The sequence below is a fragment of the Bactrocera neohumeralis genome, chromosome 5, assembly GCF_024586455.1.
Source record: "Bactrocera neohumeralis isolate Rockhampton chromosome 5, APGP_CSIRO_Bneo_wtdbg2-racon-allhic-juicebox.fasta_v2, whole genome shotgun sequence".
Taxonomy (NCBI): Eukaryota; Metazoa; Arthropoda; class Insecta; order Diptera; family Tephritidae; genus Bactrocera; species Bactrocera neohumeralis.
Genome location: NC_065922.1, coordinates 44,867,154 through 44,883,403, shown reverse-complemented (window position 1 = coordinate 44,883,403; position 16,250 = coordinate 44,867,154). Strand labels below are relative to the sequence as shown.

The 16,250-nt window shown below is 33.2% G+C and overlaps 2 protein-coding genes across 3 annotated transcripts in view; one reads left to right on the top strand and one right to left on the bottom strand.

Annotated features, from left to right (window-relative positions):
• LOC126758928 (E3 ubiquitin-protein ligase highwire) overlaps positions 1 to 16,250 on the top strand; it is a 161,467-nt gene that overhangs the window by 43,658 nt on the left and 101,559 nt on the right. The gene's annotated exons all lie outside the window — the stretch shown is intronic.
• LOC126758934 (uncharacterized) overlaps positions 10,996 to 16,250 on the bottom strand; it is a 51,472-nt gene continuing 46,217 nt past the window's right edge. Inside the window, exon 7 of the mRNA XM_050473409.1 lies at positions 10,996 to 13,423. Within this exon, the coding sequence (XP_050329366.1) occupies positions 12,888 to 13,423 (536 nt within the window). The 3' untranslated portion in view covers positions 10,996 to 12,887. The remainder of the gene's footprint in view (positions 13,424 to 16,250) is intronic.

Here is a 16,250-nt window from a genome sequence, read left to right as displayed (position 1 = left end):
CAGTCGAAAGTGGTCTCGGTGCACTGCTGCCGCAAATGGGAGAAATCTGTCTGCAACCGTCGGATACAGTGAAATAGCTAGAGCTCATCCCATCAAGAGAGAGCAAAAAAGGCCATTGGCAAAAAGTGGGGCTCTCACTGAAAGTGTTCTTCTGGCTCTATACATAATATATAAGCCTGATATCATTGACGCCTAGGAAATGAATATTCGGTGCATGATTGATTATATACGGCCCCAATTGCTGCAAAAAATAATCCTCTTGGCTGAAATTTATTTGAGCCAGAAATGCTTATACATCTCTACAATAACAATTTTTTTTTTTCTCTGAATACCTTAGGCAAATTTTGATGCTTTCAAGTGTCCAGATTACAATATTTATTCATAAAAATCTTGAATCTGCTCTTATTTTGAAGATAATGACATATCTAATATTTTGATATATATCAGTATTCAGTTTTGCAGTCATTATAAGGTTATATGCACTTTGCAAATGCCATCTGATCCTTACTCGCATGCCACTTACCAAAAATATGCGAAAAATCATGCAAGAAGTATGTATAATTAAGTAGTATTATAGTATCTATAATTAAAGTCTACAAAATGTCCTACTTTACTTTGGAAATCTCACTTTCGAAAAAAAAGAAATTCTCATAGAAAAATAATGATGTCGGCGAATACTCAGATATCGGTAGAGTTTACCAATGGAAGTGAATAAGCGGGCGAAACATCTGCATTATTGTTATTTTCTCGAAATTAACTCAGTGATTTAATATGTGGTCAAGTTAGGAATGATAAAGCAAGCGGTCAAAGCGTTGGACGTGGAAATATATTGTTTTAACGACATTTATAGAAAATTTCTGAACCTTGTGTGAAAAAGTTGAAAGGTGGAACATTTGATGGTCCTCAAATACAACAATTAATGATAGATACAGCTCTTATCAAAGCTATGACTGCACTGGAAAGTGAATCGTGGAAAAGTTTTCTGTTGATATTCGAAAATTTACTGGCAACAGGAACAAATTTGAGTATCAAGTTAAACTATGTCCATAATTATCTGGATAAAATTTCGGATAATTTTGGTAATTATAGTGACGAATAGAAAGGGCGGTTCAAGCAGGATCTAAAAGTGATGGAAGTATGGTATCAAAGTTCTGGAGATCTTCATGTGATGGCAGATTACTGTTAGGTCTTAAAAAGAGAGTATCAACTGGAAAATGCTCATAAAGGCACGAAAACTGACATTATAAAGATATCAGTTATTTGGTTCATGTTTTCTGATTTATGTAAAGTAAAATGAGAAAAAAGATCTAAATTAAACGAGAGCAAATCTTACAAAATGATTGATAGTTTCATAAATTGTGATCTCAAATGTATCTAAAATCAATCCAATATCTAGGGCAACAAAACATCTGTAGACCAGTGCTATAACTTGCCTAAGTATTTTTGAATTTTATTTTTGTAGCCTACAATATAGAATATACAAGTATTTTGGAGTATATTGATGTCATCCTATTGTTTTCAATTTTAATCCAATGAAACATATTTTTTGAATTCACCATTACCAGTTTAGCTTACTTCTATAAATGTGATTTACTTTCATCTCAAGAAAAATCATGAATTTACGTTTTGATTTCGTTTCTTGGAAAATTTTTGTAAACAATTCTGGTAACCGTAAACATTGGGATATTGTCATAGGCTTTGAAGTTCTGCATGCTATAGCCCCAAAGCACACCAATGCGATGATGTAAATAAACTAGTAAAGCGCTTGCCCACCGCATGACTAGAGTATAAACAACAACTACATACTTACATATATTTATATGAACCAACTTATGTATGTATGTATGTGGCTACCAATTTGGCTACCTGACACCACAAGCTGCATGATTCATTCTTAGTTTTATTATGAATATTTTTGCAAAACTTTTTTTTCAAATGTAATCGAATACAAATTGAAAACCATTAAGCAAACATAAATAAATTAAATGATAAAACGGAGCTGCTGGTGGCCACTTATAGCAAAGTAGAAGTTACGCCGCCGGCGATGAATAGGAGTAGTCAACAAAAGTAGCTTTATAAATGTAATATTGCAACAAGTAAGGAAGAGCTAAGTTCGGGTATAACCGAACATTTCATACTCTTGCAACTTGCAAGAATGAAAGCCAGGGAGGGACCTTCAGGTACATAAGGCCTGTTAGTTATATGGGCTCTAGGGCGAGTTTTCACACGATTTCATTCATTCTAGGCACAAAGATGCACCGTTTTAAGAAAAACAATCTCTCTTAATTTTATTAAGATAACTCACATATTCGCCGATATATGCGGTATAAAGTCACCTGGAAGTTCGAAAATTTTATATTAGGTAAATGGGGGCTCAGGGAAGTATTGACCCGATTCAAGTTTTTGATAAACAGAATTATTATTGTCAGGAAAGGATCCTCTCTGAATTTTAATTGCATATCTCACATATTGACCAATATTCTCGGTAAAAAGTCAACTATAGGTACTGGGTTCTAAATATGCGGTACCTAGGGGTTTGAACAGCGCCATAAGGTATTAAGGAGCCAGTAGGGTAATCCTTTTTCAAAAAAAAATTTTTTTTTGGCTTTTCTGTTCCCTTATACCCTTAGAATTAATGTAGAAACCCATTTTACTATTGGAAGGTTTCAAAAAATGGCCAAAAATAATAATAACGCACGACGTTCGGTGTGCACTCCTCAAACTTTAAACGCGTTTTTCTCAAAACACACTTTTTTAAACTGGCGGACAGGATTCCGGTCGAACTACTCAACCGATTTGCTTAATTTTTTTTTTTAATGTTCACAAAACGCCTGACTATCGTCCCTATATTTATACCCTGAACAGGGTATATTAAGTTTGTAACACCCAGAAAGAAGCGTCGGAGACCCTATAAAGTATATATGTATATAAATGATCAGTATGTTGAGCTGAGTCGATTTAACCGTGACCGTCTGTCTGTCCGTCCGTCCGTCTGTATATATACGAACTAGTCCCTCAGTTTTTAAGATATCCTTTTGAAATTTTGCAAACGTCATTTTCTCTTCAAGAAGCTGCTCATTTGTCGGAACGGCCGATATCGGACCATTATAACATATAGCTGCCATATAAACTGAATGATCGGAATAAAGTTCTTGTATGGAAAACTTTCACATTTGACAATGCCTCTTCACCAAATTTGGTATAGATTTGTTTCTAAGGCAACAATGTAATCTCCGAAGAAATTGTTCAGATCGGATTACTATAGCATATAGCTTCCACACAAACGGAACACATAGTTACTAAAAGAAATGCACCTGTGAAGGGTATATTAGCTTCGGTGCAGCCGAAGTTAACGTTTTTTCTTGTTTTTATAATTTATTGACAATGTTATGACAAAATTTATGTAAAAAAAAAATTGGGAAAAATTAAAAAAAAAATAATTACTTTTTATTTATCAACATTTTTTCATGATTCTAATAGGGACGATAACCATTCACGTACTTTTTAGGAATAAATTGTGTTTTGTGTTTCAGATGATCCAAACATAAGAAATCGTGTTCGCCAGTGAAAAACCGAATCTCATTCACCCAGCCGTTTTTCCGACAGATGTCATCAAATATATATACTTCATGATATGTGAAAAAAGTTCTATTGTAGAATAAAAATTTCTATGAAAAAAAAAATGTCATAAAAACAGGCCAGATTACCCTACTGACCCCTTAATATAATTGCTTCTTGATTTGTACACCCGAAAGAAAAGAATCAGATAAAGAATCGGTCAGACAGGCTCGAGATATCTGTTTTCACCTAAAAGTGGGCGGTGCCACGCCTATCGGCCGGCTCCATTAAAGCAGTGTCAATACCATCGCGCGTGTAAAATTTAATGTATTGATTTATAGCGCTTTAAGCAGCTTTTAACAGTACTGTTATGTCGGGAGTGAGCGGGGTTACCATCCGATGTTTACCTATCTCGATTTGATGGTGATACGTATAACCGTTAGGTGAACAAAACTATTATACTCTGTAGCAACATGTTGCAAGACTATGAAAAGTACTTAAACTCGTATTTTCAGTCTTTGTTGTGGTTATTAAACTCGTTTTTTTGTTATTTATGTATTTTTTTTTTTTGCTTTTATGCTTGCAAATTAAAAATTTTAACAAAACTTAAAACAAATTTTATCACCGATTCTTTATATTTGTTTAAACCCTGTGCACAGCTTTGATAAAAGATTTTGTAGAAAAACTCTTCTAAGGGATTATATCCAAATATACATATGTTTGAAATTCTCAAGTGTATATAACCCCTTAATTGAAGCCTTAAGCCTTTTAAATACATCTTTTTCACTAAGTCCACTAGATCATCCCTTGCTTGGTCTCTAATATATTTACGGAATGTGTTGAAAATTATGATCGATCGATGACGATCGCTATCGTTAAATACACTTAAGTTTACGGGGCGTTATGTAGCTCCGAATACAATGGAACTTAGTCCTCTGAATTTTCGAAACCAATTTATTAGTTTATTTTAGGAAAAAATAGTGATCTACTAAACGATAATAGTGGTATCGCTATAAGGTTAATATACTATACAAGTTGTCAAATTCCCTTCATATTTCATTTGAGATACCGAAGCGATAGAATCGGCAGGCTAAAGAAGTAACAGTTATGTAAAATCAAGCTAAATCGCAAGAAAAACTATTTGAAAATATTTATATTAAAATCAGCATGCACTGGGTATTTATACGATTTGGGCCGAACCTAAATTTTTGCAAACTTAATTTTTCAGCCATAGCAAAAAGTACTTTTGTAGTTGGCATTTTGTGCCGCCACTCAATCCATTAAACACTTGTCTTTTCCACCTAAATATTGCTGAGTGCTGTAATTCTGAAAATCTTGCCGAACATCTTGCATTAAGACTACGCCGCGTATTAGCCTTATATACCTATAATGTACTGTGCAGCAAGTTCTGGAAATTATACAAGAAAAATTTAAGTTTTTTCAATTTAAAAAAATTGGCAGAATTCAGATATCTGCTTTTAATTCAACTTGTGCCTCCATTTGTGAAACCGTTTTAAATCTGTAACAGAATAGATATAAGATCTAATCCTTATTTTTAACAAATTTGACTAAGTGTTTTTAGAGCTGAGGATACTGGCATATCGTACTTATCCACCTGCGTGTCTTCACCAACTATATATAATATTTTAACTATTCAGCCTCAATTCGCGAAGTCTGGTTCTTGAATACTTATATTATCATAAGGTAACCTCGTTGACGACACTTTGACGATTATATCGCTTTGAAAGGGAGAAATAGTGAAGCTTTGATTTCAACACCACAAATCTTATAGTGTAACCAAAGCCATATTTTTATTTATTTTAAAGTACAAAATGTGTGAAAATAATCATAAATTCAGGACCAATTAACTTTTGCTCGATATGACCACCTTTTGCCTTAACTATGGCCTTGAGACGGTCAAAAAACGAATCGCAAGCTGCCCGAATGTGATTTGCCGGTATTTTGGCCCACTCACGGACAATGGCTTTCTTCAGCATCTCGAGACTGGTGTATTTTTTACTTCGTACCTTGCTCTCTAAAATGGCCCAGAGAGAATAATCCATTGTATGCGCATCTGGTGAATTCGATAGCCATTGTGTGGTCGTAATGAAATTCGGAATGTTGTTTTTCAGCCATTCTTGGTTCACTCGCACTTTGTGAGACGGTGCTGAGTCTTGTTGAAACGTCCATGGTTTGCGACCGAAATGTTTGTTTGCCCACGGCTTCAAAGCAGCCTCCAGAACACTTTCCCGATAATATGTCGTATTTACTTTGACGCCAGGCTCGATGAAAACAATTGGAGAGCGCCCATCTGCGGTGACAGCGGCCCAAACCATTATTTGTGGCGGGTGCTGCCTCCTGGTGGCCAACCGATGACTTAGATTCTCTTGTATGAACGTCGGTCAAGTAAACCCTATCGTTTTGAGAGTTTACGAATTGCTCAATTGTAAAAATTATTTCGTCAGAAAACACAATGTTCGGAATTTGACCGCTTTCGACCAAGCGAAGCAACTGCTTCGCTCTCTCAAGTCTTACTTGTTGCTGCTTCGGTGTGAGATCATGGGCCTTTTGGAACTTGTAAGGCTTGACCTTGCGCTCATTTTTCAATATGCGTCAAATGCTGCGGTCGGATATTTTCAGTTCTTTAGGAACTTGATTGGCACTTCGCCGTGGATTTCGCTCAAGTCGCTTCTTCACTTTCCGAACCATCTCACGTGACGTTGCAGTCTTTTGATGACCACTTCCATGGCGTTTTGCGATGCTACCAGTATCATTGTAACGAGTGATGTGCGATAAACAAAAACTTTATTCACATTAAGGTGTTTGAGCTCACGAACAATTGCTGGCTGTGATTTTCCAGTTAAATATAAAGCAAACACACAATTACGTTTGAATTCCATCGCTGATCACTTTTTTTGCGTTCACTTTTGGCAAAACGCTTTTGTACACTTCTGAACAATAGTCCAAACTGTCATTCAGCAACGTTATAAACAGCTGATTCCAGCGACAGCTGCATGAACGGTCTGAAGTTGGTTACACTTCGAGTATCGGACCCTGTATGTACATTTACTTTTATGTTTGCTTAGCGCTTTCGCAGTGTTCTGTGAGATGTTTCATACAAATTGTATGGGCAGGAGGTTTCTGAACTGCCTTTGGATGTTTCACTCTCCAATACATGATTTCGGCCAATTTTATGCTTTTGATTAAAGGAAAATTCTTGGATACTCTTTACGAGTTAACACAAGCGGCTTAGGTGTCAATCCAAATAAAACAGAACTGTTTAATTTACCTGTCAAAAAGATAAAGTACTTGAGCCTCTTCCCTGATAGAAAACTAACATGGAAGCCCAATGTTGACGACAGTTTTAGAAAGGCATTGGTTGTTTTAAATTATTGTAAAATAAGTAATGAGAAGCAGTGAAGCCTCTCACCAAAAGTTGTGCTTTGGCTTCATTTATCTGGTGGAGGGCGATCAGTAAAGCCACATTAGCTAAACAGCTTGAACGCGTTAAATGAGCGGCTTTCATTAGCGTCTGGGGTGCACTACGTACACAATCTCTCAATTCGATTGATAACTTGTACCACTCTTAACGGATTCTCCGCACACGTAACTCCGAGAGATATTTGGTATTGCTGGAGAAAAGAGTAGTAGCACCAAGCTCCAAGTCTACAGTGGAATTGTCAGAAATCGTACAGCCAATGAACTTGCAAGAGAAGTCACCTATACCCAAATTCTATTAGGGGTTCCGCTCGGGCTCAGTAAACGTTGGTCAGCAACCAGTACAAACTAGAGTGGAACGTAAGAGATCCACTGAACTGTTAGCTTTTTGCAAGACTAACATCGTAACCACTAGACACTGCTATGAGTAAGATGAGGTGGTAATATTTAGACACGAAAGTGTCTGTGATGTCAGGCTTTCGACAGAATAAGGTGGAAGCGTCTCGGTTGCCATACTTTTTACGAACCCGGCGAATTGGCTGGATTTGATATTAGCCGCCTCAATAAATTTGTGCTACCAGGCGTTTTGTCGAAATGCGACGATCGTTTTGATCTAAACCTAGTAGTTCTGGGCATCACAAGAGACAAGTCTCTAGCAGTCCAAGTGGGATTATATGTGGCTTCACGAGAAATCTGCTTTTAGCAATATGAATAATACTTTTTCCTAAACTCACATCTCTCCCTCTTACTTGCGTTTCTTTTCTTTTCTTGAATTGTTTCAAATCCGAGAAGTACTTATTATCCAGACTGTTGATATGCTATATATGCAATATATACTATATATGTATGCAGATCTGCATTGCAGCGTGTGCTAAATGAATGAATGCCACTTTTAGCGTCACGTCGCATGTAAATCTAAAATGCTCACAGTATCTCAAAATTCGTTCGCCGTTCTGGACCAAAGCTTTATACTTATGCGTTGTCTGCAGTGAGTTAGAACTCGTCACTTAACTAGTGGCGAAATATGATAATAAATATAAAGTGGTTTTAAAGTTTCACGAATTTGCCGCTGTTAACTATTTATTGACTGGTTTCTGGTTGGCTACTGCTAAGTACTAGAGAAGGCTAACCAGCTTCTAATGGATACAGATTACGCGGAGATATGAAAATCACTTCATGAAATTTTTAATCAATTAACAACCGCCGACAAGTAAATTTTTAATATCGCTTGCAACACCGTGGTGATTAAGCACTTGTTTGCGCAAGCTCTAAATTGGACCCCTTAAGTGTCATGTAAACTGCCGCGACTATGAAGTAGCAGATTTAGCATGCATTTTATAGGCACTGTGACGAATTTAATGCTTTATCACCATTCAAAAGTTTCAAGTTCGAAACGATTTCAGTAAAATGATGAAAATTATATACTATCTTAGACGTCGTCTAAGATCTGTTTATTAAAACATTCCGACAAAGAAATCGAATAAACCCTAATGAGATTTGTATGCGTTTCCAATTATGTCTTGAGTTTCAAGACGAATGTAAGACGAAACCTCAAGTGGCATTCGAAACTTGAAGAGGAAATTTGGTTCTAAATCATAAATTGAAAGTGTGGAGTCTTCTAAAATTTCTTAACTAATTAGTACTTTTGCAGAGGAAATCTAATCTCAAAGTTGGCATCGATAACTAATAAATATTGCTTTCAGCCACGGATGAGATTTTCTATATCAAGTTTGATGTGAGCTATGTGCTTTTTAAGTAAATTATACGCTTTGGTCGTGATTGGCGATAGTTTTTCCCCCCAAACTTCAATCAAGTCGGATTCTTCGTAGCAGGCAGGTGACTTTAGTAATGTTTGTTTTATGTTTGCAGGGTCAAGATGTAGTCTATGAGCAAAAAATAGTAAGACTTTGTTCATAATTTTAAAACTCTTAAATTATTCTTCAAAATCTATGTCGTCCCCCTCAAAGTAATGCCCCTTGGCCCCAAAATATTGTTATGCTAACGCTTTTTCCAATCCTCGAAACAATTGTTTAAGTCAATTTCCGGAATAGCCTTCAAATCGCGTCGATTCACGTTTATTGTCTACATTTAATGGTTTCTCTGAGGCGGTCGTTAGAGTTTGATGAATAGGCTGAAGCCACACAAAGTTAAATCGGGCGAATACGGTGATTGCCGCACGATATTGGTTGAAAATTTGGCGAAAAACTCACTAAGAATCAATCCCTTACGCAATGGGGCATTATCGCGCTGCAAAAGCCAGTAGTTGTCGGCCCATAATTCCGTCCTCTTTTTACGAATAGCTTCGCGCTAATGACACATAACATTCAAATAAGCAGGGATGTTGTGGAATCCAAGACGGAATTGCTTAGCTGTCAGAATTGCAAAACAATTCTGATTTTCAATGGTGTCACAGAATCTGTTTGGATATTCGGCTTTTCGAACATACGCAAAACTATTTTCGAACCAGCTGTTTACTAATGTGACAAAACTTGCAAATGAATACATTTCGAAGCAATCTTCTTAAAGTTTTTAATGAGTACCGAATTAAAGAAAGATTTTAAGAGATAACAATTATCGAATGATTAAAGATGCATTTGGGTGTTAAATTACGTTTATTATGTTTTGTAAATCTAATATCTTTCAATATCCGGATTTTTTTCCAAAAACTCAATAATTAAGACATTTCGTGTTTTATACTTATGTTTTCCCCTATAGAAATAAAGATAAATTAATTCGTAATAATAAAATAACTTGATTTCTTAACTTACATTTCAAATCTGTGAGCGACTATCTTCTTGCTTTGTTTCTAATAACGAGACCGATAAAATTGGTTTCCGTGACATCCTAAACCGATGCAAATTCTGCTTCGAATATCAAACCAATAATATCTGAATTCATGACACCTACTACTTTTTTTGATCGGTTTCAATTCTGATTCCGACAACTATCAGATTCCACAACACCTCTGAGTATCCCTTGTTGACATTTTGACCGTTCGGAGGGAATTCGGAGTGAATCACGCCTCGATAATCGTAGAAAACTGTCAACATAACCTTGACTTTTGGCGTGCTTTGAAGTGGTTTTTTCGGCTTCAACTCACCTTTGCCACGTAATTTGGCCGATGGATCATCTATTTCCGGATCGTAAGCATAGATCCAAGACTCATCGCCAGTAATAATACCTTTCATGACATTTTGTTAGTCGGAAAGTATTAGTCCACAGACGTGGTTTTCCTTTTCTTAGGCCCAAATGATCTTTCAAAATGGTTTTCACTGATCCTACTGACTGTTTATTGTCGATTCTAAAGCACCAATGCCTTTATTTTATTGACGTGTTGATCATCACTTGATGTTGTTGATGGCTGTCCTGGACGTGGTTTCGACGCCAATGCGTTCTCGACCCTCTTTGAATAATTTGTGGACATTAATCCATCAATGTGAAACTTTCATCAGTGTAAATCGAAATTTCCAGAGCGTAGCGTCGTCTCCGTAAACTTCACAAATTACATTGGTGGCTTGAGTGGCATTCTTCCCTTTTTTAAATTTCAAAATGTAAGGAATTTCTTCATTATTTTCACAATGTGATTGGTAGCACTGCAGATATACGACTGCAACGACATCTACTTATCCAGAATAGACCCTGACATACCAAATGTATGTCCTGCATGCAACGAGTCTCCGCATGATACTGGCCACCTCTTTGCATGCCCTACGAACCCTACTCATCTAACACCCTCCTCCCTCTGGTCCGACCCCGTCGAAACAGCACGTTTCTTGGGCCTTCCGTTAGATGACGTCGACGACAACACAAGTGACCCTTACCATCCTAACGGGGATTAGATATTCCGTTAAAACAACAACAACAACAACACCTATTGACAAAATACGAAAATACTTTTTCGACTACCAATATTTCTGTTATTATAAACTAGCCACATTGGGGAATAACACACAATGTTATCAATATTATTTCGATTTTTCGAGTTTTATTTATTTTTGTTAAATCATTTTTAACATTATCGCAATAAATATTTGTTAATATGCATACCTACAAATATATAATAGAGTTCTTTACATCAGTTTAACGACTTTTCAATTATTAATACAATATTAATTACAAACTAAATACATATATACAATGGCATAAGCCTCGTTGTTCGTCGTTTTATTATATATGTATATATATACATATATATATATATATATATATATTTAAATTTACATTTTTAATTGCTAAATTTTGCAATTTTTTGCTCGTAGTGTACAATTATATCTTTACTGTTATGTTACTTACGGTCTATAAAGCAAATATAGTTTGGTTGTTAGGTATACTTATATATAATTTATACATACATACACATATATGATGCTTTCGTCTTACTTTAACTTAATATTTTCAATGTTATATAAATTATTATTAATTAATCACAAGCCATAGGTGTATGCGCGTTTGAAAATGCCAACATTTAGAATGTCCTTTTTTGTATGCTAATATATAAATGTATGTGACATGTTCTACGAAAAGGGAAAATGGAGCTAACGTGCGAAAACTAGTTTTCTGGGAAACAGCTGTTAAAAATCTCATCTTCCATCCGAATCAACTAAAAAGTGAAAATTGATTTTTTGACACCTAAGCCCCCTTTCCGTAGACCAGGTCACATATATCAAATTATGTATATCTATTTTATAGAAACGTTCTTTTTTTTTATTAAAAATAGTTATGTGTTTATCAGAAAGGTAATACATTCATTGATACCTAGTGTTCCACTTGTTCAGAAAACTATTAAATTTTGAGTGTAAATAAGTAAAATCATTGAGTGTTCCACTTGTTCAGAAAAATCTAAATTATTGAGTGTAAATAAGCAAAATCAATGAGTGCTCCACTTGTTCAGAAAATCTATATTTTGGAAATTCAGTCGAAATGTGTGAAGATTTTATATTCACTGCGTGACAATTAACTTAAGTGTCGGAATAGTAGTGTTAGTAGTGAATAGTGTTCTACTTGTTCTCCGAAATTGTGTTGTAAAAATTGTAAGTGATGTTTCTTTTCCATTACTATTTTTTTATTACATAAGTTTTGTGATTTATAAAAGTTTTATGATATAACTTAGACATATATAATTCCAATATCAGTTTTCCTCTTCATTTAGACAAAGATTTTTAGTAAAACTACAATATCTAAAAAGTGATTAAGTACCTTTTTTTTGAAAAGTCTGCTTTAGTTTGTGAAGAAAAATGTATCAATGTTAGTGCATAGAAAAATAAACAAAAAAGCCGGTAACTTTTATGGAGTTTGAACAGTTATTTTATATAAAAGTAAATACGAAGTGATCACGAATATTTTATAAAATTATATTTTTTTGACAATTTTTAATATATGTTATGAATATGTGATTAAAAAAGGAAATTCTATGATTTAGTGGATGTATGTATGTATATGACGTCTTGTAAAAATTTAAATATTAAGGTTGTATACTTTTAGGCGCACAAGCAATATTTCATCTTCCTTAAATTAAATTTCGTCTGCTTAAATTTATATTTTACAAATATTTTGTGATAATTTTCTTACTACATATATACAAATAATATATAGTTAAATGAAGAGGTGGTCAACACACTTGCTGTCGTTAACACTCTAACCCCAATCTTCTCAATAACATTACGTGTGTTAATGCCCACGCAAAGTCTAAACGGATATTTCTTCCAAAGCACTTATACGACATCATAATTAGTACACCCACTGTCAGGATATAATATCACGCTTGAAAGTTTGCTATTAGGTCAGCAGCTTAAAGTGAGTTTGGACGAAAATATTTCTTATATTTTGCTGTCACTTTCAACACAGCATAGTTTTAGGAGAAACGCATTATGTCATTTTCTAACATATGCCGCTCAGGCGTCCGCATACACTATAACATCATCGATCAGTACAGTCTCATTACTGCCACCCGAATGATCCGAGCCCGTATCGGGTGGTAAAGCTCTAGCGCCACGCATGTCCATCTCCGTCTCATCCACTTCGGGCGTGGCCAGACGTGCGAACGTCGAGGCCGGTGTTGGCATCGGTCGCTTGTGCGCAATGTCGGGTGCGGTGTAAACAGGCGGTGCGACTAAATGTTTATTGGGCGGATGATCAGCGGCGTTGGGCAGTTGAAAGTTGAGTCTATTTTCGAGATCGTGCGCCTTGCGTTTGACATTCGATGGTGGCAAAGCTGGTCGATTATCAGCGCCGTATGCAGGTAGTTTGCTAACTTGATATAGCGGGTGTGAGTTGTTATTGTTGTTGTTGCTATTATTATTATTAATATTAATATTACTGGGCGGCAGATGGGTGCGCGGCGCTGCTGTGGGCGCTCTCATGGACGGTTGTGTGGGCAGTCTGTTGGGCATTGGCACGGCATATGGTGGCAAGCGGTGTGCGTAGTCGGCTGTATGAGAGGGAGAATGAGAGATAAATATATAATTATTACAAAAATTGTGTTTAAATTGCAAAGCGATCAAAAAACTTTTAGTATGGTTGTGTTTGAAAAGTGTTGCGAGTGTTTGTTAACTATAGTCACCGATGTAGAATAGTCAGAGAGGTCCACAAGAAAAGAAGTGCCGACACCAACTTAGTATAACGCTAGTACAATAGATTGTTTTAAGACTTACTACGAAACTATTAGTAACTAGATGCTACAACTACAAATACAATGCGTAGGGAAACGTGTTTTTGTTTTGAGTACCTGATGTGCAAAGGTTTTCTTTTGTTTTTGCTGTGTGATTTTAGCTGCCAATTTTATCCACGCATAGCCCGAAAGTGCTAACTTAGAATGGGAACGACTATAAAAGTGCTTAAATTAAACGTAATTTTTATTATTTCAATGTGTGCAATTGACTATTGCTTTAGCGAAAGTGCATATTCTTAAATATTCAATGTCTTTTTGCATAAAACTGCTGTTAATAATTTAAAATAATATAAACAATCTCTAATAAAGAGAAATTAAAAAGTTTTTTTTTTTTAATAAATATTATTGCGCAATATATATTTATATTATATAATATATTATAAGTTAATTCAATTCGATTATTTGTGAAAAATTAGAAAAGTGATTTTTAATAAAAATTATTGTGCAATTTTTTTTAAATATTATCATTAATTGATTAAATTCGATTATTTGTGAGAAATTAAAAAAGTGATTTTTTAATAAATATTATTGCACAATTTTTTATTTATATTTACCAAAATTTTAAGTTTAACACTTTTTTAAATTTTAATTAAAATAAATATTATAATATATAATAATTTAAAGATAAATTACAAAAGTAATTTTTTTATTCATATTATTGCGCAATATTTTTATTTAAATGTTATAAGTTAATTCAATTCTGTTATTTTTGAAAATTTAAAAAACAGATATTTAATAAATATTATTGCGCAATATTTTTATTTAAGTATTAAATAAATCAATTCTATTCGATTGTTTCTAAAAAATTAAAAAAGTGATTTTTTAATAAATATTATTGCGCAATTTTTTATTTATTTTTAGCAAAATTTTAAGTTTAAAAAATTTTTAAATTTTAATTAAATTAGATATTATATAATAATTTAAAGATAAATTGCAAAAGTAATTTTTTTATTCATATTATTGCGCAATATTTTTATTTAAATGTTATTATAAGTTAATTCAATTCGGTTATTTTTGAAAATTTAAAAAACAGATACATATTTAATAAATATTATTGCGCAATATTTTTATTTAGGTATTAAGTAAATCAATTTATATTCAATTGTTTCTAAAAAATTAAAAAAAAAGTGATTTTTTAATAAATATTATTGCGCAATTTTTTTTTATTTTCAAAAAAAATTTAAGTTTAAAAAATTTTAAAATAACGTACGTCAATAATCTTACAAAAATTGAAACAAAAAGTGTTAATTTTTTTAAAAAACAATAAATTTTTTTGAGTTGTATAAGCATAAAGAGATATTTTTGCAAAATTTTTAAGTTTAAATGATATTTTGAAATAATTTAGTTTAACAATTTTATGAAAAATCAAAAAACTAAATTTTTTTATTTAATGTATTCTTCAATTTTAAATTTTAAAATTTCTAAAAATAATTACAAAATTTTCTAAAATTAAAAAATATCGAAAATTGTTTACAAAATTTATATTTTTAATTTAATATATTTGAATATTATTTTAAATTATTTTTTTTTACCAGCTACTGTCTCTAAAATACATATATTAAAAACACATAAACGTAAACTTCTTCGCCAATAAATAAAAAAAATAATATTAGTAAAAAAATTCAAAATAAAACAAAACAAAAATAAACATAAAAATATTATATACTAAAACATTAAAAAACAGTAAGAAACTCTTAATCATAAGCCCAAAGTATATTTCACTTTTAAATAAAAAACACGCAATTTTATTTTAAACTTAACCATAAATTAATTTACAGCATTTTTTATTTATGTCTTCAATTTAAATTAATCATTATAATTTGTGAATCTCTACACAAAACAGAACACATTTAAAGAAAATGTGTAGATAATATTTAATAAATGCACACCTTTAAGCAAAACTGTTCGAAATTATTCAAATACACATATAAATTATTCTTATTTACAAAAACCATAACTAAACAACAAAAAATATTATTAAAAATAACTTAAATGGAAATTAATGAGTTCACTATACAAATACTACAACAATACTTGAGCTGCTCAACAGATATATTACACTATATTTACACACACCTCAAATTGTGGCGTGTAAACGTGGCATAAGCTTTTCGTGTGCAATATTGCACTTAACAGCTTTCGTTGCTGGCAACAAATAAATATTTTTATTCGAAATCGTATATCACTAGATAATGTGGTCAAGAGGAATTAAAGTGAAATCCGCGTATATAATGCCTTAATGGATTAAGTACAAGACAACTATCAAAAATTAAAAAAAAAAAATTCGATATTTATCGTGTATTTCAAAATGCTTGTAGGAAGGTACTTTTTAAGGAGTTAGTAACTTCTGTTCTGTACTGTTCACTTAAAACTCACAGAAATATATAAAGCTTTCACCCAAATAGGCACTTGTATATAAATATTTAGACCTGATGAAAGCTTCACCCGAACACAAATTCAAAAACATGAGTTCAAGCTTTCACATAAGTGGCAATAAACATGTACTTATATACATATATATATACATATATATGCAAAAAAGCTCTAAAAGGAACACTAAAAGCTTTGTAACTATTATAAAAAAAGA